The sequence below is a fragment of the Alligator sinensis genome, unplaced genomic scaffold (assembly GCF_000455745.1).
Source record: "Alligator sinensis unplaced genomic scaffold, ASM45574v1 scaffold309_2, whole genome shotgun sequence".
Classification (NCBI taxonomy): domain Eukaryota; kingdom Metazoa; phylum Chordata; order Crocodylia; family Alligatoridae; genus Alligator; species Alligator sinensis.
The window spans coordinates 653,142-677,068 of NW_005842231.1; the positions used below are offsets into that span (position 1 = coordinate 653,142).

General features: G+C 40.1%; 1 protein-coding gene across 1 annotated transcript in view; it reads left to right on the plus strand.

The window, feature by feature from the left end:
• ZEB1 (zinc finger E-box binding homeobox 1) overlaps window positions 1-20,610 on the plus strand; it is a 63,531-nt gene extending 42,921 nt beyond the window's left edge. The window contains exons 5-8 of the mRNA XM_025208481.1: window positions 5,849-5,954; window positions 6,428-8,238; window positions 10,636-10,816; window positions 17,702-20,610. Of these exons, the coding sequence (XP_025064266.1) occupies window positions 5,849-5,954; window positions 6,428-8,238; window positions 10,636-10,816; window positions 17,702-18,237 (2,634 nt within the window). The 3' untranslated portion in view covers window positions 18,238-20,610. The remainder of the gene's footprint in view (window positions 1-5,848; window positions 5,955-6,427; window positions 8,239-10,635; window positions 10,817-17,701) is intronic.
• Window positions 20,611-23,927: the final 3,317 nt, after the last annotated feature.

Consider the following 23,927-nt stretch of genomic DNA (forward strand, 5'->3'; position numbering starts at 1 on the left):
TTCTGCTTCTTCTGACCTCAGATACTGCAATTTTACCTGATACTCTATTCTAAGACAAGGCTTTGTTTTTCCCATGTTGAATGGAGGAAAAAAATGTTGTGTTGGAATAGACTAAGTACCATAGTTAAGATACTGTTTAACAACCATACCCCCATTGGCTGTTCTGTAATCCAAGCAGAGTCTGCTGTCCACTACCAAGTTCTGCTGGAAGAACTTCCTTTACGGCAGGAGAAGCCCTCCCATTTGCTCTCAGTAACTTCACTCTGGGAACAGCTACATGAGACGCTATGTTGCTGTAGCAACAAGCTACAGTGACATAGCTTGTCACTACAGCGATGTAGCACTGGCTGGCACAAACCGTGACACCAATGCTACTGCACAGCAGCAACAAGCTACTGTGCAGTAGGGTCAGAAACAACCCATGCACTGCTGGGACTGCACAGTAGCAGTGGTTACTGCTCAATCATTTAGTACTTGCTGGTACAGTTAGGTGCACTTGTAGATGCGCCTTCTGTTGAGCAGAGTAAGATCCTGTTATCCTGAAGCAAACTGATTTCAGGATTAGTTGAATTTCAAGAGAAATCAACCAACAGGCATGTTGGCCAATTGCCTAATAGCCAAATATGATTTAGACTGTCATCTCACCTTTCTATTTGTTAGAAGTAACATAATTAAAAGGAGAGGAAATGTTCAGCAGTTAAATAAAAAATTACAAAGAAGAATTTCCATGAAAGCAAATTTAAGTTTAATTCCTACAGCAAATCTATCAGATATTGTAATTTGTTGTTTTTTTAAGGTGCAGAACTACATTGAGATTTGATAAACAGAACAGAACTGTGTTGTTATCAAAACATCTGGAAGCAAAGCTAGACCAATTTAAGTGCGATTATAAGATCTGCATCACAATCAGAACAATAGTTTAGCTAACTTTCAGATTGAAATGCTTCTTCGTGTGTGCACCTTCATAACAAAACAGACATCTTACATGAAGGAAGGATATTTTTGTTATGAAAATGTGCACCCACCTGTTGTGAATCTTAATTAGCTGTGGTTTCAAAAATGGGTCTTTTAAAAATAATATGCTCTTCTTTCCTTTTAAAGGCATACTTTTCATGCTGATTATTTAGATAACTTTCCGCTCACTGTATTAGTGTTCTTCAGGAAAATATTTGCAATAATGTTATAAACAGAAGGAATAAACAATGATGATGCTGTTATGTGTCATTGTGCTTTTATATACAAGCACCAGGTGAGACAGAAAAACTGTTGAACCAATATATTCAGATTCATTCTAGCATTCCCTCAAGGACACTTAGTTTTGTTCTGTATGAATGTTTTGTAGATAACACATAACCATTCTTTTCTAAGTACACATTACCATGGGCAGAGCAGAATAAAGGCTCAAGAAAAGTTCTTACATAACATGCCTAGACTGGCTGCAAGAGAAACTTCTTATATGTCATTTTGATTTTCTACAGGTATTGTCTTGCAGTTTTAAACTTCCTAGTATAAAAAATGTAGACCTCTTGAAGCTCAAAGGGTGATATTCTAATCCCTTCCTTCTCATCTCTGTGTTCAGGTTTGGTTGTCTCCATGCCAAAATGCCACTTATACACAGGTTGGAATCCTGTTTTTGCTTGTGTATCCTCGCACACGTGGATGACTTTGTAACTAAAGAGTGGCACAGGAATAGACATGCACAGTAGTAGCCCAGGCCCATATGCACACTCCCTTTGGATGCACAGCTGCTTAGTGCCCATAAATGGAGTCAGTCAAAACCCATGACTACCAGACCTAGACTCAGGAACAGAAAAGATTGGTGTTGGTACCTTATATAGGTACCATATAGCCACTCTATAGGTCAGTGGCTATAGCCACTCTATATAGTCCTATATAGGTGACCTATAGCCACTCTATAGGTCAGTGGCTAGGGCAGTTACCTAGGAAGTCCTAGGTTCTAGGACCATCTCTTCTAGAGCCGGTATGAACCTGAGCATCTCCAACTTAGCACAGTTCTCCATCTGATATGCTACAGATCAGTGATTATTTAGCACAAGAGTAACCAACCTGTAGCACATATGCCATAAATCAGAGGTTCTCAACCTTTTTGTACCAGGACCCATTTGTAAACATGGATAGTCAGTCTTAGTAAATACTTAAAGTAGAAAACAGCTCCCTGGCCCTGCCGGTGCCTTTCACTCCCAACCCACAGCCCCCTACCTCCCCAGCCCTGCTGGTGCCCCCACTTCTGACCCGCTGCCCTCTTCCCCCAGGCTCCAAACCCCCAGTGTGTGGGGCAGGGATTGGATGTGTGGGGCATGCGGGGGCACATGCCTCCCAGATTTGTGCACCCACAGTGGGCACGGGGCTATAGCCTGGCTGGAACAGCATAGGCAGGTGCCGCCACCACGGCCCAGCGAACAGGACTTATCATCGGAGGGCAGAACGGGGTGGCAAGGCTCATTGCTGCCACCAGAGCCCCCACACCAGCAGTGCCACCCACCAGCAGCATAAGGAGTAATGAAGGGGTGGGGGGGCACACTGCCCTCACCTTCTCCAACTGCTCATGCACCAGGCCATGGATCTACCCTGCTGCCATGGCTCAGCCACTGCCGCTGCTCCCCTCAGGCCATGGCTCTGCCCCAGGAGGAGAGGGGGTGACAGGTAGTGTTGCCTGCATCCCCCCACCCCCCTGCCACACAGTTTATGCCCCTGCCTTCCCCCCTGCCCCATAGATTTATCTGCGGGAGGCTGCAGAAGCTACTCTCTGCACTGCTTGGCTGCATTTGATTGCGACCCTTTCATATATTCTTGTGACCCATGGGTTGAGAAATGCTGCCATAAATGACATGGTCAGTCTCTGTGCTCAGAGAGCACAGCAGCATATAGAGCAGGGAGCAGAAAGCAGAGCAGTAGGTCAGGCAGGGGCAGAAAGCAGAGTGGAAGGGCAGGGGAAGGGGATCAGTGAGGCACTTAGGGAGGGCACGGGGCTTAATTTGTGGTGCACCTCCCAAAAATGTTGGTCCCCACTGAATTAGCCCCTTTTCTATTGCTCTATTTGAAGTTGAACCACTAATACTAATATAGCAGTGCAGCATAAGGGTGAGGGTTCAGCCTCACTGGGAGCAAGGGCCCCTGCTAGAATTCTGGGGTCCCTCCCTCCTAGGCTCTCAGCCATCCCACTAAGACATCCTCTGGCTTGTTCCTTTCTTCCTGGCCCTATATCTCCTTTTTGTGGTCCAGGGCTAGCTTCAAAAGGAGCACCAAAGAAGGGCCTAGATAATGGCTGGCCTGTGGCATGGGAAATGATGATCAGTTTAAAAGAATGGTTCTTTGTGGAATGGAATCTTCTGTAGAACATATTCACTGGGCTCTGCTGAAGAATTTTTCAGTTATGAAGAACAATGGCAAAAAACACAATCCCTAATAAAAGTCTTCAAACCCAGTCTGTACAGCAGAATTTAATTAGTTTAACTATAAGGGAAGTTTGGAGAATGTGTTAGATATTTTGAGTCTTCATCATCTATACCTGCTACATTTTTGTAAAGAACCTGTTTCAAAAATGTATTTTAATTCATAAATTAATTCTTTTACTTATAATTTCTCTGAAAACATCATTAAAGATTCAAAGAATAACTTGACAAGGTAGTTGAATTTCTGCTTTTCATGTGTGGCTGCATTAAATTTATCTTTGGAACTGCAAGCAGCACTTCCATAAGTAGAATTTGCTTTGCTGTTTGTTTGCCTTCTTTCTTAATACATAACTGTGCTTATTTCCTGAGAGATGGAACTCTTGTCAGAAGAATAAAAAATGCCTGCTGTAATACTCAATACTTGTACAATATTTTGAAGATACAAGGTACTATAAAAGTACTAACTGATTAATCTTCACAAGACTCCAGCAGCTAAAGAAGCATTGCTTCCTGTCATACACAGAAGTGGAAACAAGCATGGGAGGTTAAGTAAAAGGCCTCAAATTAACTAATGATGAGTTGTAATTGGAATTTGGATGATTCTGACCTCCAGCCCCATTCTTAATCTACTAGACAGTGCTACTTTGGCATCATTTGGAGTTATTGCAAGACAGCTTGTGCCCAGGAGAATTATGTTTTATCTTGGAGTCTTCTTAAGATGAAACAAGAATCAAAGAACTGCAAAGATAAGGTTCATCAACTTAAACTGTTCTTTCTTTCATCTGTTAGCATTTGAGGGGAGGGAAACTGAGTAAAAATAGATTTGGGGGCTTCCCAATAAGGATAAGAAATTACTATATTTTCTTGTATACAATGTGCAACTTTCCCCCCAAATTAGCTCCACAATATTGGAGTGCTTGTATTGAGTGGGGAAGCTGATTTTCTGCTTGGGAAAGAAGCACCTTGTTTTGATTCCACAGCTCTTGCATTACTGTTCAGGTAGCTGAGAGGGTCAGTTGACTTCACGGCTCATTGTTCTTCACTTCAAAGGTGTTAACAACCATCCCTCCCTTTCAGTGGTTTTAATGGTCCACTAATCCAGCTAAACTTCCTTAGGGCAGATTTGTTGGCTACTAGCCGCTCTGGTCTCTATCCTCCTGTTTCATAGCCCTAGAGACTCTTTAGCTCCTTTCAGAATCATAGATTACCCATGGAAACCAGTCTTCAGCAGCGGTAAGGATTAGTTTTTGATTGAGTAGGAAAGGGACAGTGAGTCAGCTGAAGGTTAGGCACTGTCCCTGCTCTATGCAGCCAAAACTAGAAAAATAATTTTTTCATTTCGCCTTTCAAAAATGAAATGCATTTTATATTCTAAGTCATGTTATATGCAAGAAAACACAGTATTTCCTGTGACTACAAAAATGTACAGCTGCATCCAAAGGCAGGAAATCATCCAGTATCTTTTATTCCTAGATTTCTGGACTAATATTAATCTTGCTACTGTTGTTACTATGTTTTTAAATAATAAACTAATTCCATTTGTTTTAGCAGTAAAATATTCCTCTACTCTTTCCATTTGTTAACATATTAAAATCAAACAGTTCTGACTTCAAGCATGATATTCTTTGTCTGTTTGTAAATATATCAATTCATGGTTATAAACTATTTATATTAAAATAAATAAGGCTATATTTATTTTGGTTCATCTTTCATAGCCTTTGCTACTTTGAAAGAACTGTAACATAACAATAGTAACAATAAGGCTAAATCATTTAAATGTATTATGAGAACCTAGCAATTAGTACTCCCACAAGATAAGATCTTAAAAAGTTAAGTAGCTTCAACACAGATTGTTAATATGGTGGTTGAGGAATCCCTTTATGATTATATATTTTAATTTATTTTTTTGCATTTATTTTGAGACTAAATTGTGACTGACAGTGCCTTTGTTTTTACTGAACCATCTTCTCTTGAGCAGTCCTCTGGTGCCATTGCATAAAGGAATCCAAGGCCAACAGTAAGAACTGGAAGCATGTAAATGGAAAAATCAAGGCAACTGATTAAATTTTTAACAGGCTTAAATGCTTTCATGTTTCCTTCTCCTGTTTCCCATATCCTTTGGCTGATTTAACAAACAGAATAAGGAAATGCCTTGCTGAATTTCTTAGATATATTCCACCTTTGTCAGGAATTAAGAGATGACTACTTTTACTGTACCAGATTTATATAGAAGATATGTGTTACAGTGTTCTAACCTGACCACTAATTTGTTTCTTTTTCATAAGTAAGATATACAACCTTCAATCACTTAAAATTATGACTGATTGTATTCACTCTTGCATTACATCTTTTCTGCTGAACTTTGAAAAATCGAATGTATTCAATATGCTGGCTGTTTTCGGAATTAATTACAAGTTACAAATATTCTCTTTCAGAGACATGTGACGCAATCCAGTGGCAACCGCAAATTCAAGTGCACTGAATGTGGAAAAGCTTTCAAATACAAACACCATCTAAAGGAACACCTACGAATCCACAGTGGTAAATATTACAAGTGTTGTTATCCATATTGATCAGTGTCATGCACATGCTATATAGCTGTGATGCAAAATCAATTTTGTAACTATTAGTTTAACATATAAACTTCATAATGCATGCCACAAATGGCATAAGCAGACTTTCTGTGTGGAATGCAGCTGATCAGGGAGGGGACAGACAGCACAGTGGCACGTGGGGCAGGGAACAGAAAGCAGATGGGGCAGGGAGCACAGGACAAGAAGCAGAAAGAGCAGAAGATCAGGCAAGAGAAGGGGATCAAAGTGGCATGCAGGGAGAGGTGGTGCTAATTGTGGCTTGCCTGCCAAAATAGTTGTCTCCTACTAATTTAGTTCATTGTAAAGGGTTTATTGTCAAAGTTATATCTAGAACTGTGTGGAGATGCATTGTTTTCTGGGTATTATGGCTTGATAGAGATGCTGTGTAATCTAATGAATAATCTTTTTATTTTTCTTCAGGAGAGAAGCCATATGAGTGCCCAAACTGCAAGAAACGTTTTTCCCATTCTGGTTCATATAGTTCACACATAAGCAGTAAGAAATGTATTGGTTTGATGCCTGTGAATGGTCGAGCACGGTCAGGGCTCAAGACATCTCAGTGCTCCTCCCCTTCCCTTTCTGCATCACCGGGCAGCCCAGCAAGACCACAGATACGTCAAAAGATAGAAAACAAGCCCTTACAAGAGCAACTTCCTGTTAACCAAATTAAAACGGAACCTGTGGATTATGAATTCAAGCCCATTGTGGTTGCTTCAGGAATCAATTGTTCAACCCCTTTGCAAAATGGGGTTTTTAGTGGTGGTAGCCCATTGCAGGCAACCAGTTCTCCTCAGGGTGTAGTGCAAGCTGTTGTTTTACCAACAGTGGGTCTGGTGTCTCCCATAAGCATCAACTTAAGTGACATTCAAAATGTGCTTAAAGTGGCAGTGGATGGTAATGTAATAAGGCAAGTATTGGAAAATAATCATGCTAATCTTGCATCCAAAGAACAAGAAACAATCAACACTGCATCCATACCACAAGCTGGTCATTCACTCATTTCAGCTATCAGTCTTCCTTTGGTTGATCAAGATGGAACAACCAAAATTATCATCAATTACAGTTTAGAACAGCCTAGTCAACTTCAGGTTGTTCCACAGAACCTAAAAAAAGAAAACTCTGTCTCCACAAACAGCTGCAAAAATGAAAAATTACCAGAAGATCTCACAGTGAAGTCTGAGAAAGAAAAAAACTTTGAAGGGGAAACCAATGATAGCACTTGCCTTCTTTGTGATGACTGTCCAGGAGATCTTAATGCACTTCAAGAATTAAAGCACTATGATCCAAAAAATCCCACCCAGCTTTCTCAGCTCAGTGGGACAGAAGCTGAGAAGTCTGAATCCCCTGCTCCATCAGAAGCAGGGGAAGGCAATTTATCTCCTGGTCAGCCACCTTTAAAGAACCTTTTATCTCTCCTAAAAGCATATTACGCATTAAATGCACAACCCAGTGCAGAAGAGCTTTCAAAAATTGCTGATTCAGTAAACCTACCACTGGATGTGGTAAAAAAATGGTTTGAAAAAATGCAAGCTGGACAAATTTCTGTACAGTCTTCTGGACCATCTTCTCCTGAACAAGGCAAATTAAGTAATCCTAATGATAATGATGATCAAGCAGGACATACAGATGTGAGTGAACCCTCCAACAGCACAAGTAACTCACAAAATTCACTCAAGATAATTAAATCTCAGACTTTATCAGTGGGATCGACTCTGAATGGTTCGCGAAGTAGCACACCATCTCCATCACCACTAAACCTCTCATCATCCAGAAGTTCACAGGGTTATACGTACACAGCAGAAGGTGGACAAGAAGAGCCACAAATTGAACCTCTTGACCTTTCACTACCAAAGCAACATGGAGAACTATTGGAAAGATCTACCATAACTAGTGTTTACCAGAACAGTGTTTATTCTGTCCAAGAAGAACCTTTGAACTTGACTTGTGCAAAAAAAGAACCACAAAAGGACAGCAGTATTACAGACTCTGATCCTGTTGTAAATGTAATCCCACCAAGTGCCAACCCCATAAATATTGCTATACCTACAGTCACTGCCCAATTACCTACAATTGTTGCCATTGCTGACCAGAACAGTGTTCCATGCTTAAGAGCTCTAGCTGCCAATAAGCAAACCATTTTGATTCCACAGGTGGCTTATACATATTCAACTACAGTTACCCCTGCAGTCCAAGAAACACCACCAAAACAGACTCAAGCCAATGGAAATCAGGTGTGTTAGGCTGTATCTATTCCTGAATGTACTATAAATAAAGTATGGTCTATTAAGTTAATCAATCTTGCTAAACCAATTAAAAAAAAAGAAAAAAGTCAAGATTGAAATAGTGTTTACATTGTTACTAATGTATATTTTGGCTGAATCCTAATAATTAGGTGGTGAAAGTTACTGTAAAACCCTTCTGTGAAGCTAGTAACTGGTCAGACTGGGTCAGGGCTGATAACACATACACACACGTGTTGTGTATATGTATATATTTTATATACATATATTTGTATATATATTTATCTCAGTTCCTCACGATATTCAGACATTCACAAAGTGGCTTCTTGTCTGTTAGTATTATTTGGAAAGATTTTACTGTACTATAATTTAGTTAGTTTAAATTTTGGACGTATGCATTTGATGCAAAGGAAGAACACATATAAATAAGTAGCTATATCTGATTTTTGGGATCAATTTTCAAATCCAAAATAATACATGTATTATCTGTCTACAAGTTTCAATACCTCTGATCGGAAAACGATGTGTGTATCATGAGTGTGTGTGTGTGTGTGTGTGTGTGTGTGCGTGTGTGTGTGTGTGTGTAGCTAGCCCTGTTTCCATACCTTCCTTCTCCCTGCACTCAGACATACCATATATGTTGCCAGTTCTCTCCTCTCCCCTGCACCTCACCTCCGCACAGTCTTATCTTGATACAGAGGGAAACAACTGAACTCTAAACCATAATGTTCCATAATAGGATTTTAAACAAAATTAAAACTAAGCATCCATTGATGTGCTCCTCTGGCACACTGTATGTGTTCTGTGCTCTGTCGTCCATTATAAATGTGCATGTAATCAAACTCAGTCCCACTGGTAATCATCTACACATATATGAATTAGGAATTGAACACAGAAAAATAGGAAGTAGAAGCAGAATAGAGCCCTGAAAAACAGAAGTAGAAAATTTAGATATGCAAGGGATGAGCATTTTTCTTGGCTGAATCCTAGTAAGTCCATGATTTAAATTATTGTAAATGTTTCTGTGTGTTTAGAAATGGGTCAGCTTGATTTAAACTGTGGGTGTGCATGGAGGGTGTTATATATTAAATGCATACTGAAATGACTAATATAAATATTACTTGGATTTGAAAACAGACCCCAAAGTAAAAATTACAACTAATAAGAATCTGTATTTTGCGATTTTGCTGATACGAATACTTTATGCTGCTTAAAGGTCAGTTAACCAAATGAAATTCCAGGGGCTTTCATGGAGCCAGAAATATGGTATGGTAAAGCTAGACATAAAAATTTCTGGCCAATTATTCTAGGTTATTTTTGTCACAGACATGGGCAGATCCAGGATTTCTTAAAGGGGGTGCGGCATGTAGCCCCTCAAACCATGAGAAGATGAGGGGAAAGTGTGGCTGGAGCCACAGGGTTGGTAGGGTTCACAGGGGAGCTAGAAAGGTATCAAACACATGAAGGCAGGTGACCTGTCCCCTACTGTCCCCTGCTGTCACGGAGAGGGGAGGGGAGACAGAGCCACTCCTCCCCCATTCCAACTGGGGCTGTGGGGAGTGGCTGCACAGGGCTCCAGACTCACCCAGGGACAGCAGCGTTGGTGTGCAGTTTTCTCCTTGCCCAGCTCCCCTCCCCACCTTGGTATTCCCTGCTGGCCAGGAGCAAGTGCTGGAAGGAAGAATTTGTGCACTGCCACAGCTGTCCCCAGCTAAGCCTGGCTCCCCACACAGCTTCTCACTACAATGTGGGGCAGGAGTATGTCAGGAGCATACTCTGGGGCTCCCCCTGCCCCTTGAGCAGCTCAGGATAATGGCAGAAGGGAGTGTCCACACCACCATACCCCCACTGGATCCATCCTGGTCACAGAATTATGGGGAGGAAAGTAGCCAATTTAGCAAATTTGAACATTCATGCTAACATTATGTGGGAAAACTTCAACCATCAACACTTTTTTACTTTCCATAAAAAAGTGAACCTCAGTGCAGATGGTGTACATTAATTAAAAAATATAGGTTTATAGGGGGTAGTGCTCTTTCACTTTTCCAGTATACTTGCATATACATTTTCAGTCTTAATCTTCTTTCCCTCCCTCAGCCAGCTCTTGCTCAGTGGGCTTTCAGACTTGCTGTGTCAGTGTCACTCTAAAACTTGGCCAGCAGCCAACCTTGAAATGCATGTTATTTTGTTAACTGCTGTTTTTTGAGGCCTTCTAGTAGTAAGACAGCAAGAATGGTAGTTTCACAAAGGTATCTTTTCTATACTATGTATATATTAGAATTCAACAATTTTTCTAGTCAAATTAATGAAATTAAGTGAAATTACAAATAGAACTCAGGTTGTGTTCATGGACTTTTTTTAGATTTAACTTTGTCTGTAAATTTTTAGGATGAAAAGCAAGACACTAGCTCAGAAGGAGTATCAAATGTGGAAGATCAAAATGATTCAGATTCAACCCCACCCAAGAAGAAAATGAGAAAGACAGAAAATGGGATGTATGCTTGTGATTTATGTGACAAAATATTCCAGAAGAGCAGTTCATTACTGAGACATAAGTATGAACACACAGGTGTGTAGTAGGAAATGTAGCTTTAAAAGAATTACTTTATTGGAAGTGTTATTTGTGTCTACAGATCATTCCAGTTGGAATCCAAGAACATGTAGTATGTCCATATTGGAACTGGAGGGGACGAGAGTGGTAGAGGAAAGAATAAGAAGATTTCTCATGAGGTCTCAGTGAATACCTTTTGCAGTAAATCTACATTCTTTATATTTGCTGGATTGTCATAGCAATTATATATTGTCACTTGATATAATTGTCACCCCAGCCTCGACTTGTAAGATGTTGGCATTCTAGGGGTGAACAGCACGGTAGCTGTGAGGGACCTGATCCTTGTTGTGGCAGCACAGCCCTGGCCCCTTCCCCACCATCCGTCTGGGGTCACGCATGCACCTGCTTCCAGCAATGAACTGGGCCAGGCCTCCACACACCCCAGTGCAGCAACTTAGTCTCCCCACCACCGGCTACGAGCAGCCTGGGCCTCCATGGCAGGCAGCCAGGGTCTGCCCACAGCCTGAGCTGGCTGTGTGGTAGGCAGCTGGGAGGCTGCAAACCATTACACCAAGGTCTGCAGAGCCCCAGCCTGGCTCATCGCTGGCAGCAGATGCATATGTATTTCCAGGCAGATGGTGAGGCAGGTCCAAGGGGCCTGCTCCTTGTTGTGGCAGTGCAGCCCCAGCCCCTTCCCCATTGTCTGCCCAGACTCATGAGTACCAAGCAAAATGCCTTTGCATGCCACATACTGGCACGTGTGCTGGGGGTTGCCAACCCCTGATATATTTATTTATGTATTAGATCTATATGCCACCCTTCCCAAAAAGATTCAGGTCATCTTAAAATACAGGCCAAAATTATAGAAATAGAATAAAAAATTAAAGTAAGCAAGTATAATGAAACAAAATCCCCTCCAATCTCTACAAATACAAAAGCAATGCACCCCATCCCAACCCACCCCCTCCCAATGGTCACAGCCAACAATAAAGGTTTCCCTTCCTACCCATTCTGTTGCCATCATTATAACTTATAATTCAAAGAGCATTATGTATGTGTAGAAAGTAGGGCAGGGTGGCACCTTATTGGTTCAGAGACTCATGAGCTTTTGCAGACAACTACCTACTTCATCAGATGCTATATACATGTGTGCGTTACTTTACCAAAACAGCAGTGTCCCTGCCCTAAGGGTTTTAAAATTTAGGGGTGAGGGAGTTCATTTGAAACACCCACAACGTCTCATATATTCAGCATCCTGCCTTTCAAAATGGTGGCAGGGGCACTTTAACTAAATCTTATTTGACAAACTTTAGATCAGGGGTGGGCAAAATGTGGCCCAGGGGCCCTAAAAAAATTAGAAAATTAATATTAATCTGCCCTGGGCTGCCTGTCATGCGGCCCTCGATGGCTTGCCAAAACTCAGTGAGCAGCTCTGTACCCAAAATAATTGCCCGCCCCTGCTTTAGATAATGCACCCCTGCTGCCATTTTGAAACATAGAAATGCTGAATACATGAGATGCTGCAGCATGCTGGACTTTCTGATTAATCGAGTCTGCTTCCACAGAAAGCACTGGAGCAGGTGTAAAAGTGCCCTAAGAGCCTAATCTAAAATCCTTTGAAGTCAGTTGCAGCCTTAAATGTCCTTTGAGTTTAGCCTGACAAGAATAAATAGCCTTTCAGTCTTAAGATTTTTGTTTTTTTTCCTTCATCTTCCTTTCAGCTCTGGTCCTGGCTCTTCTGGTCATTTCTTATATTCATTGCTTCCTTGTTTATTAAAGATCTGTTTTAATGTGTTTCCTTCTACATGGTATACTTTCAACTGGTTCCATGTTTTGCCTCACTGACATTCCCATTCAGTTCAGTTTGTCAGAGAGTGTTTCTTAACGTGTATTTTTCTCAGGTTGGCTTTTCTGACAGTGTTTTTGCTTTAGTTTCTATTTTAAAACACTAGTTCTTGGTATATTACTTTTTAATTGAGTGTAACATTTGGGAAAGATGCGTTTGCCTGTGTTAGTACAGTCATTGCTCTTTATGTACTGCAACCCGAAGCTTCTTTCTCACTCTGTCCCCGTCTTTCATATCTGGGCTTCAGCTGAACAAACTTATTTTGCCTATCTTCTATCACATTGAATTGTGAATTTTTAATTACTGCCTACTGGGCATGTCTACACATGCCCCTGACTGTGCATTTGGTACTGCACAGTCATTTAGATGCTTTAGCAAGGAAAGAGTTGGATCCAGTGGGTGCTGCCTCCAAGCTGGGGCAGCATCTGGCCTGCTAGCAGCCCACCTGGGTGGCCCTGGGGGAAGCCGCTGCTGTGGAGGGAAGGACCAGGGCCCCCCAGAGCTCATGGGCTGCTCAGCCCACTGGCAGCTTGTATGGGCAAGCTCTGCCAGAAAGAAAAAAAAAACAGGAATGGGCCCGATCCCTTTTTTTTGCAGAGCCTGCCTGTGGCCGGGGGGTAAGCCGTCAGCCGGCTCTGAACTCTGAACTGGTCCTTCTTTCCACAGTGACGATGCCCCCCAGGGCTGCCCGGGTGGGCTGCTAGCTTGCCGGATGCTGCCTCAGCTCAGAGGCAGCACCTGCGATTCCAAGTCTTCTCCGAGCCTGCCCGGGGAGCAGCGCCCCATGCACTGTCCCTGCTGCCTTCCTGCTGCCTGGGACCACCCAGAAACAGGCTGGCTTGCCCCTGGGGCAGCACAGGAAAGCAGCAGGAGGGTGGGTAGATGTGCTGATGGCCGGAGAAGGTGGCGGGGATGGTGCACAGTGAGCTGCAAACCCAGGAGGACTTGGAGAAGCATTGGATCAGGCACCTCCGAGATGGGGCAGCCCCTGGCCCACTAGCAGCCCACCCAGACAGCTCCAGGGGGCACCATCACTGTGGAAGGAAGGGCTGGGGCTCCCTGCAGCTCAAGGACTGCTTGGCCCACTGGCAGCTCACCCCCTGTGCCACGGGATAGGTGAGCAGGCTCTACACAAAAATAAAAAGGATCGGGCCCCTCACTGCTTCTGCCTTCAGTTCACATCACCCATTGGCCAGGGGGCAATCTGTCAGATTAAAGGCTGCAACATTACAAGTATCTGCTTTGCAAATGAAACTACATGGGATTGTGGTTTAGTTTGCAATATAACAAACTCATTTAAATTGCAAAAAGACCCCATACATGTAATGTGTGATGTGGTTTAACCGCAAAAACAGGCAATTTTCATTACATGTACAAGCGCCCCTGAAAAAGAGAAAGGGATAATCACTTACACAGCCAACATGGATTTAGCAGGAATAACTCATACCAAACTAACTTGATGTCCTTTTTGACAGAGTAACTAGTTTAGTGGATGAAGAGAATATGATGGATATAACATACTTGTACTTTAGTAAGGCTTTTGACATAGTGCCATGTAACATGACTCATAAGTAAACTTGATAAACGTAGGCTAGATTGAATTACGATTAAGTGAACATGGTAATGGTTGAATAACCCACAAACAAAGGATAATTATAAATGAATCAGTGTCAGAATGGCAGAAGGTTTCAAGTAGGGTTCCATATGGGAATATTCTGGGTCCAGTGTTGTTTAACAGTTTCATTAGTGACTTGGATACTGGACTCAAGAACTTCCTGATCAAGTTTGCAGATGATGCAAAACTGAGCAGTGTTGCAAACACTTAAAAGATAGTATTAGGATTCAAAAGGAACTTGATAGATTGCAGAACTGGGCCATAGGGTTGAAAATCAGAAAAGAAGAATACAAGGTTCTGAACCTAGGAAAGAAGAAAGCACAAACTCAGATTTGGGGATATCTGGGTTGGTAGTAGCACTGCAGTGATTCAACAGCAAAAAAAGTGAAGTCAGTTTTGGACCACAGACATGGGAGGTTATAGTACCCAGATGCTCAGCACAGGTTAAAGTACTGTGTGCAGTTCTTGGCTGTACATTTTAAGAAGGATGTAGAGAAACTGGAGAGGATCCAGAGGCAAAAAACACAGAAGATAAAGGGACAGACATTCAAGCTGTATGAGGAAAGGCTGAGAGAATTAGGTATGTTTAGTTTAGAGAAAAGGAGATTAAGGGAGATGGGGGAATGGGACACACATGATAATTGTTTGCAAATAGTTGAAAGACTGCCATAAAACAGAGAGAGAACAACTGTCTTCCCTTGCCACAGAGGGCAGTACATGAATCAACGAGTTTAAACTTCATCAGAACACATTTTGATTAAATCTCAAGGGAAAACTTTCTAACTATAAGAACCATGGGACAGTGGAACAAGCTGCCCAGGGAAGCTGTAGAGTCTGCTTCATCAGAGGTTTTCAAGAAGGACTAGATAAATATATGTCTGGGATGATTTAGGAATAGTGACTCCTGTCCATCCTTCCAACTCTGTCATATTATATTGGCCACTCACTTGTACCAACCTGTTTTTTAACGTGAAGATGTTTTTTCTCTTCCTAATGTGTAGAGAATTATAAATACAAATTAATAAAAATATTTAAATGAATTAAGCATGGAGAAAATGAGTTTACATAATAAGTTAAGAAATGTATTTGCATTATTTGTACTGATTTTGCAAACTGAAAATAGACTCCCACTTCATTAATCCCAACAGATTCTGGCATGTTCATTTGCTGAAAGCTGCATCTAAGGATGTGTTCCCATGAGTGTGGACATTTGGTTCCCCCAGAGTTGCTGCTAGTTGTCCCCAGAGTATGCCCATGCCACACACCTTCTGGCACGGAGCACATTACCCCAGGTTGGGTAGGGGAGGCTGTGGCCAGCACTGGGCTGGTCCCAGCAGCCTTACCTGGAGTCCCAGGGGCCTCCTGGGGCTGCAGAAGTGGCAATCCTGCTGTTCAGAGCCTGGCTGGCAGCCAGAGTTTGGCTTCGGCTGTCCAGGCTCCAGTTTTGAGCCCCCGTGTGTGCCACTCTGCGCTTTTTTTTTTTCTTTTTCTTTTTTTTGCAGAGTTTTTTTTGACCCCCAGATATCCAGGGGTCAAAAAAATTACCTTGTGCTGCTCCCTTGCGTATACTGCACGGCCATGCATGGCACCATATACTGCACAGCCACACTCATCTGGATGTGATCTAAGAGTCCATCTGTACCATTCCTGCATTCTATGAAACATTATAAAAAGCTTTCAAGATAGTCATCTTTTTTTCCTCTCAAATTATTCAGCTGTATAAAGGAGTAAAGTCAGCTTGGCTGCGCTTCAGTGCTTTGTAGAATTGAGGCCCCAGTGTGCAGTGGGGAAGAGATGGTTCTGATTGTGCCCTTTTTTAGAATAGCAATATGAGAGCAACCATTGCAGTTTTCGAATCTTTTTTTAACACTCTCCTGAAAGGTGTGAAATATGGGTTTCAACCTCTTCATGCTTGGACAGGAAAGGGTTTCAAGCTGTGAATCCCAGTCCCATAGAGACACTAACAGGTCTGCTGGTCAGCACCTAAGTTCAAGAAAGAGAATGTAATAGCCCTTTCTTCAGTGTTCCCTGTTGACTGACCAAGGTGTCTTGCCACTCAGCATGCTGCCTTTTATCAGTCCCACCCTGTGTGCCTCTCTCTTTATGCACCATATAGGAAATGTGGGTACTTAATTTGGATTTATGAATTCCTCTCTTGGAAGTGGACACCTAAAAGTTAGCATAGCATTTAGTCCCATTGTGAAGCTGGGCTGAGCTGGGCTGTGCTGCATTGGATAGGGTCCTTTAAAATACTAGTATTAATTTTGATATGTTAAATCTTACTTGCAGCTTGTTAACCAGCAGAAGACACTTAGGTTGGTATTTTCAAAGAAGCCTAAGGGACTTAAGTGCCCCGTTCCCATTAATTTTCTGTGAGACTTGGGCATCTAACCCGTTTAGTCTCCTTTGAACCAGATATTCATGCTAAAGCTTTGAAAGGAGACTGAACAGGTAGGTATCCCAAACCTTTTGCTATTCAATGGAAATTGAATACATGTGTGCTGGATGTAGGAAAGGAAGACATTGTGACAAAAAGCTGCCAGTTGTTATAAATCTGAATATGAAACCCCTGTTGTTTTCACTGATATTTTCAAATAACCGTGGGTGGATTTGAGGAGTAGCAGGTGTGCAGTGGTGCAATTGCACCCACTTTGAATTCTGCCCCATCCATACTTTAAAACCATCTGCCCCAGAGGGACACCGGCATTTCTGTTCATCCTATGCTGATGGAGTCAATTGACTTCATGGCTCATTATCATGTATCTGATTCATGCTAATCTATCTCTGTTTCACAGGTGTTAACAACCTCTCTCCTTTTTAATGGTCTTGACTTTTCACTATTCAAACTACCCTTTCTTCTTGTTTTGCTGTCTGTTAGCCATTCCTTGTAATATCTCTCTCCCATTTCACAGTCCTGCAGATTGTATTTACCTCTAGCTAAAATTTTTAACTCTGTTGTAGTAATATTAACTCAGGTGTAGAAATGATTGGCTGAAGTATTAGAAGCACTGGCAAGATGCTCAAGAAGACTAAAGTTTGTTTTATAAATCTGAATAAGAGATGTACATCTAACTATGACTACAAAATAATTACACTCTCTTTTGACTATTTTGAAGATGTTTTACCTAGTTTGTTGTGTTTTTTTAAGACTTCATATAATCTAGCAACTTTGTGCTCATTTCAATAGTTATATTGGTTTTTGTTTTGACCTTAAACTAAATAATGTAGCACTAAACCTTTAGCATTTACTAAAGCTCCTAGTTTCTCTGTAACTGGAGAAAAGTGTGTGTTGTGTTATATATGATGAATGATACACTACCTGATCCGCACCTCCCCCTTTTCAAACTCTTAGCTCCGCCCATGCCAAAAACCACAAATGCTAGAGGAATTAATAATAAATCATTAGGATCTGAAGTTTCAAATCTTTACTTTTTATTTCTAGGTAAAAGACCTCATGAGTGTGGAATTTGTAAAAAAGCATTTAAACACAAACACCATTTGATTGAACACATGCGACTGCATTCTGGAGAAAAGCCCTATCAATGTGACAAATGTGGAAAGCGTTTTTCGCACTCGGGGTCTTATTCTCAACACATGAATCATCGTTATTCATATTGCAAAAGAGAAGCAGAAGAGCGAGATAGCACGGAACAAGAAGAGACAGGACAAGAGGTCCTAAATAGTGAGCATGTTAGTGCCAGGGCATCACCATCACAGATCGACTCAGATGAAAGAGAGAGTTTAACAAGGGAAGAGGAGGAAGACAGTGAAAAAGAGGAAGAGGAGGAAGAGTACAAAGAGATGGAAGAACTTCAGGAAGAAAAAGAATGTAGGAAACTACAAATAGAGAAGGAAGATGATGAGGAAGGGAAAACTGAGGGTAATAAGAAGGATGAAGAAGCTGCAAATGAAGTTAGCAATGTAGAAGAAGAAGTTATACAGAATGGTGAGCAGGTGTCAGAAGAAAACAAAGCTTAACTGATAGTTTTTTCTATAAGGAAAAAAATAATTGGTAATGAAGTTTGTTCTATATTATACATGCTTTTCCTGGAAACACAGTAGGCTGCATACTGTGATTTCTGTTCACTACTGTGTAAAAAACAAAAATATAAAAAGGAAAAAAAAACAAGAAAAAAAAAAAAGAAATCCAGGTGTGCCTGAACCTCAAACTTAGTAATTTTTCACACAGTTTTCAAAGTTAGGAACAAGTTTGTAACATGAAGCAGATTAGAAAAATACAGTGACTCTGGAAGCAAAGATTTAACAGGTTGTAGGAAACCTGATTTACTAGACAAGCATCTGGCATCATTTGTTTTATCAGTATTAATTTCATTCTTATGTTGATTAATTTGTAAGCTGTACAATTGGGAGAGATTTATATGATTTTTTTATGGGTAAAACATTTCCTAAACCCACTTCAGTATTTTATTATGTTCTTAAAATGTGAGAACTTCTGCACTACAGAATTCCCTTTCGCAGAAATATATAATGCAGTTGCAAACAGTGCTTGACTACCTTTGTAAATTCAACCTAGAAGGTAGCAGTTTACGACATTAGATGTTGTAGTAGAACATATTATCATTTAAAGTGTATTGTTAGCCTTAAGAAAGCAGCTGATAGAAGAAATGAAGTTTCTTACTCAAGTGGTTAAAATGTAGTTGAAAAGATTGTTGTTGAGTTCTGATTGCAGGGACTAACAGTGTTAATACTGGTAAGGACAGCCAAGTCGTCAAAATCAGTGTTTGTATTGTGTTTTGAGTATGTAGTAACAATATGAAGGATCTGATATGAAGCTTTGTATCTCCTTTGGCCTTATGCAAGACCTGTGTGCTGTAAGTGCCATTTATCAGTATTTTAAAGGCTTTGCCCAGCCTTTACCCAGTGTGTGGCCTACAATAACTAGCATTTGTTGAATTGTATCAAACTTCTAAACTAAATCATGGGGGAAAAACACTCAGTCATCAAAGAAGTAAGAACACTGGTACATTTCATTATTTAATTCTTCAGTATTATTTTTGTTTAATACCTAACTTGCAGAATTTCTCTATCGTAAGTACAAGGGAAAATTTCTAATCTGCTTTATTGCTTTACTGGTTTACTTTAATTTCAGACACATACATGACACGTTATCTGGCTCATAAGTATTTCCAAATGTTAGTTATTATGGACCCCATTTATTAACAATGTTAGCTGATTTTTACCTATCAGTATTATTTTGTTTCTTTTAGTTTATAGATCTGTGCAACATTTTGTACTGTATGTCTTCAAACCTGGCAGTATTAATACCCTTCTTACTGACATATGTACCTTTTTAGTTTTAGAAAACTTTTATATTTATGTGTCTTATTTTTATATTTCTTTATTTATTACACAGTGTAGTGTATAATACTGTAGTTTGTATTAATACAATAATATATTTTAGTATGAAAATTTGGAAAGTTGATAAGATTTAAAGTAGAGATGCAATTGGTTCTCTTGCATTGAGATTTGATTTAACAGTGTTATGTTAACATTTATACTTGCCTTGGACTGTAGAACAGAAGAATTAAAATGGGAATGTATTAATTTTACAATTGCAATCAATTCATTTTACCTTTACCCAGTTTTTAATATAAAGCTCTTAAATTTTGAAATTCACTGTGTGACTAATAGCATGATGCTCTGCAGTTTTATTAAGAGATTAGTCTAACCATAAAACTCTCATTTCCTTAGTAAGCCAAATTAGAATAATCTTATAAACAGTGTTGGGAACAATGTTTAACATTTTTGTGCCAATTTGTTCCTGTATTCATGTATGTATGTTACAAATCTGAATCTTCATTTTTAAGTTCCTTGTTACATCATGGTCATTTTCTAGTTTTTTACCAGACTCCCATCTCACAATAAAATGCGTCAACAAGCCTGACTTACTGTCGTTATTCTAGTAATGTAAGAAGATTATGTTTTGAATTATTCCTATGAGGTATCATTTAGTATTCACCCTTTGCTTGAATGCAGATAGTCAACTTGTACTGTGTTCAGGGAACAAATGAAATATGAACAAGGACTGACTGTACACAGGTAAAGAGATTGCTAGTTTGAAGATTTATTGAGTTTTGCAAGGGTCAATATAACATCTAGCATTTCAGAAGCAAACAATGTTTTCTTGGATTTTTGTTGTACTTACATCTGCATACTGTATTTTAAAGTAGTATATTTCATTATAACTTATTTTAAAGCCAGTACTTATGTAAGTATTTTCTTAATTTAGCAATACGTTGAATAGTATGCAGCTGTTGAATTTTCCAAAGATACTGAATTGATATCTTTGCTACAGATAATTGCAGCAATGTAAAATTAAGGCTTTAAAAATGTATGATAGATGCTATTGCATAAAAAAAATAAAATTTATCTTTACACTGCATAGACTTTATTTAAAAGAAAGTATATACTGTTAAATCTATGGTCTTTGAAGAATGTTATGTTGTTTTAATAACCCCTAAAAAGTTGGGGGGTTTTACACATGAGTCATATATGTTGCATTTTTCATTTGAGCATCCGAGTTCTGGCACATTCTGAATCCTATTATATCATATCTGCTCCCCATTGAGCCATATAAAGGATTGGTCAGATATGATAGGTTTCCCCTATGAGATTGTTAATAGTTTGGCTGTATTTTACTTTATGATATATCAAATACTGCAGTGCTTAAGTGGAATGAACTCCTAGTTGAACAGTATACTCATTGCACATAAAAACACGCCAGCTGCTTTGAGAGAAACTTGAAATTTGTCTTAGAGTGAGAGAAAGCTAAATTGGCCTTTAATTAAATTATTTACTGGGAATTTGTAGGAGGTCTAAGGCCAAAGGTAACTGAGTCTTTCTCTAGGTCTGGTTGCTTTTGCCTTTTTTAAAACCCATGCTTCGGCCTTATTTCTGGGATATAATGTATGTATAATCCATAAAGAAATCCAGAAACTCTGATATATTATCTTGATTGCCATTAGAGGAATGCAATCAGCCACAACAAAGTTGAACTGGGAAGGCCTAAGTTCTCTTCTTAGCTCTGCTCATAAAGGATATGTCTACACTAAAGCTGTGCTAAGGCTGTGGCTGTTTCCAAACAGGGTAAATTGGCCCAGGCAGACTTCTCTGTCATAGAGACTGAACCTTTCCACCCTCTGCCCCCCAAACTGATTCATTTATGGCTAGCTGTGGTGTGTCTATACACTGCACTGCAGTCTGCAGTATAGACATACCATAATTGCTATGTACATTTTGATGAGCCAGTTAATCCGGCTGGACCTCTTCTTTCAGATTCTTAAAATGGGGATCATACTTACTGCTGTCTACTTCACAGGCATGTAGTGAGCTTAATTTTAGGACTATGTATGTAAAATATGTTTAGATCCTAAGCTGGAAGACATGCTAAGTATAATAAAGTATAGTTTATGAATCCCTTTCTTGGAAGAACTTCCTATACAGTGGGTGTGTCAACACGTGCATTTATGCCAGCTTTAAGTTACTGCACAGTAAGCGGGAATAGGCAGGTGTCTACACGTGTAAGCGTTAAAGCGCATTAACGATGTGTGGGGACTGACTTGGGACTAACTTTAGTCCCAAGTCAGTCCCCACACACAGTGTTACTGTGCAGTAGGTTTTTTACATGTGCATTACTGTGCAGTATCTAATCAGGCATAAATTTGATACCTGCATGATGCAGGTATCAAATTTACACTCAAGCTGGCATAAGTCACCATATTTACTGCAGAGTATGGGCATGCATATGTAGACACACGCCCGTACTGTGTCCCTAATTTTGGTTACTACGCAGTAAATGCACTTGTGTAGACGCGCCCAGTGAGGACTGAAAAAGATTTTATTTTAAAGGGGAAAAATATTGTATATTTAGAATCAAATGAAAGCTGCTGGAGTAATTAACATGAAACCTGTCAGCAGAAGCTTCTTGGTAGTAATGAAGGTTCAATCTTGCAGACCCTTATGTGAGTAAATCATATATAGCATCTGTTGCCTACACACATGAGTAAGAGTTTGCAAGATTTGCTGACATGTTAACTCAGGGTATAAAGGTGGTAAATGCACAGTGTAATACATGCAAACAGGTCCAAAGTCTGCCTGTTACTTGACCTGCCATCCTTAGACTTGGCTTAGAATCTGTGGCAAAGTATTATTTTTGACTTTACAGAAAAGGACAAGCAGAGATATTTTGAAAATGCCATTGTAAAGCAATGTTATCTTCTCCTGAGACCACAAATGGCAAAGCAATTACAGGAAAAATAAGACTGATACATAGAAAAATGTGAAAGTTTAAGGATAAGAATTGAATGTGTAGTCTCTCCTAAAGAGGTTTTAGTCAGCGATTGCAGAGGAAAGGCAAAGGGAAAGGGAAATAAAGGTTTAATAAAATGACGCTTTCTATTGTGATTTGTTTTGGGATTGAAATGGAATAACCTAGGTGTGTCAGTTATAACATGTACAAGCCTTTTTCAGCACCCAATCCTCTGTTAAGACTCTCTGAGCATGAGATGTCCCAGCCAAATCAACAAAGGTAAGTCTCTTCTGGAGGCAGTATGGCACAGTAAATTGCACTGAGACTTGGGAGACCTTCTTTCTGTTTTGGACTCTGCCAGTGACCTGTTTTGTGATCTTGGGAAAGAATTTATTGCTTCCTTGTCCCCATTTGCATAATTGGGCAATGGTTTTTATATAAATTATTTATACAAAATATATGAAGAAGTGCAGGATAGATGTGTTACAGAAGAGCTAGGTGTTATTTATTGCAACATAGGAAAAGAATGACCCTTCAGAGCATGCTGTTTCAGAGAAAATACAAATGGAAAACAATGAAGGAGCAGACAGGACTCTTGGATAGAAGTAACTGCTTGACTTCTTCATTTTCTTCCTCCAGTAGTATCTGTATAGTACCATAGCATAAGTGCTGATGGCTGTTTCCTAAATAAAGTAAATGTTATATTATTATTGGAACAAATTGCTCCAATCCTGGAAATAAACTAATTTAGAAGCACTGCACTGGAAAAGAGTGCAAAGCATCCAGAATATGACACTGCAGTTAGTAACTTATTAAAGCTATGTGAACATGGATGGCAAGGTGTATTTTTTCCATCAAGTTAGCTCAAGTGAGAACATAGACAATTTCATAGTGTAATGCCTTTAAATTTTTTGAATTGGCTGTCATAACTAACAGGTTTTTAGATTTTATCCGGTGATTCGTTTATAATTTACCACCTATAGATTGCTTGAAGTGGCCAGGACCACACTTTGACTAGCTCAAATGATCTCAGTTGTGGCTGCAGGGATTGGCGAATGGGTTCAGTTGAAGCTAGCTGACTCAGATGAGTTAGCGCAAGCTTTTTCCTGGGTAGATGTGTGCTAAACATCAAATCCTGGGCCTAGTACACAGCTGTGTGCTGAAACTCTCTGGGACCTCAGTTGGCAGCACTGTTTTATGCAGCTACCGTATGCCGGTATGCCAGTGTTCTTTCTTCCTCTGGCAGTGATGTAAATTCCACTACTGCCAACAGTGACTTCAAAAATCAAGAACTGGGTCTCAAAAAAGATTGGCTTTCAAATCATGATCGTCTTAAAATTGTGGTTCTTATTTACGTTTGTTTCTGAGCTTTTAAGGTGCCTTCTTTTTTGTTTCAACT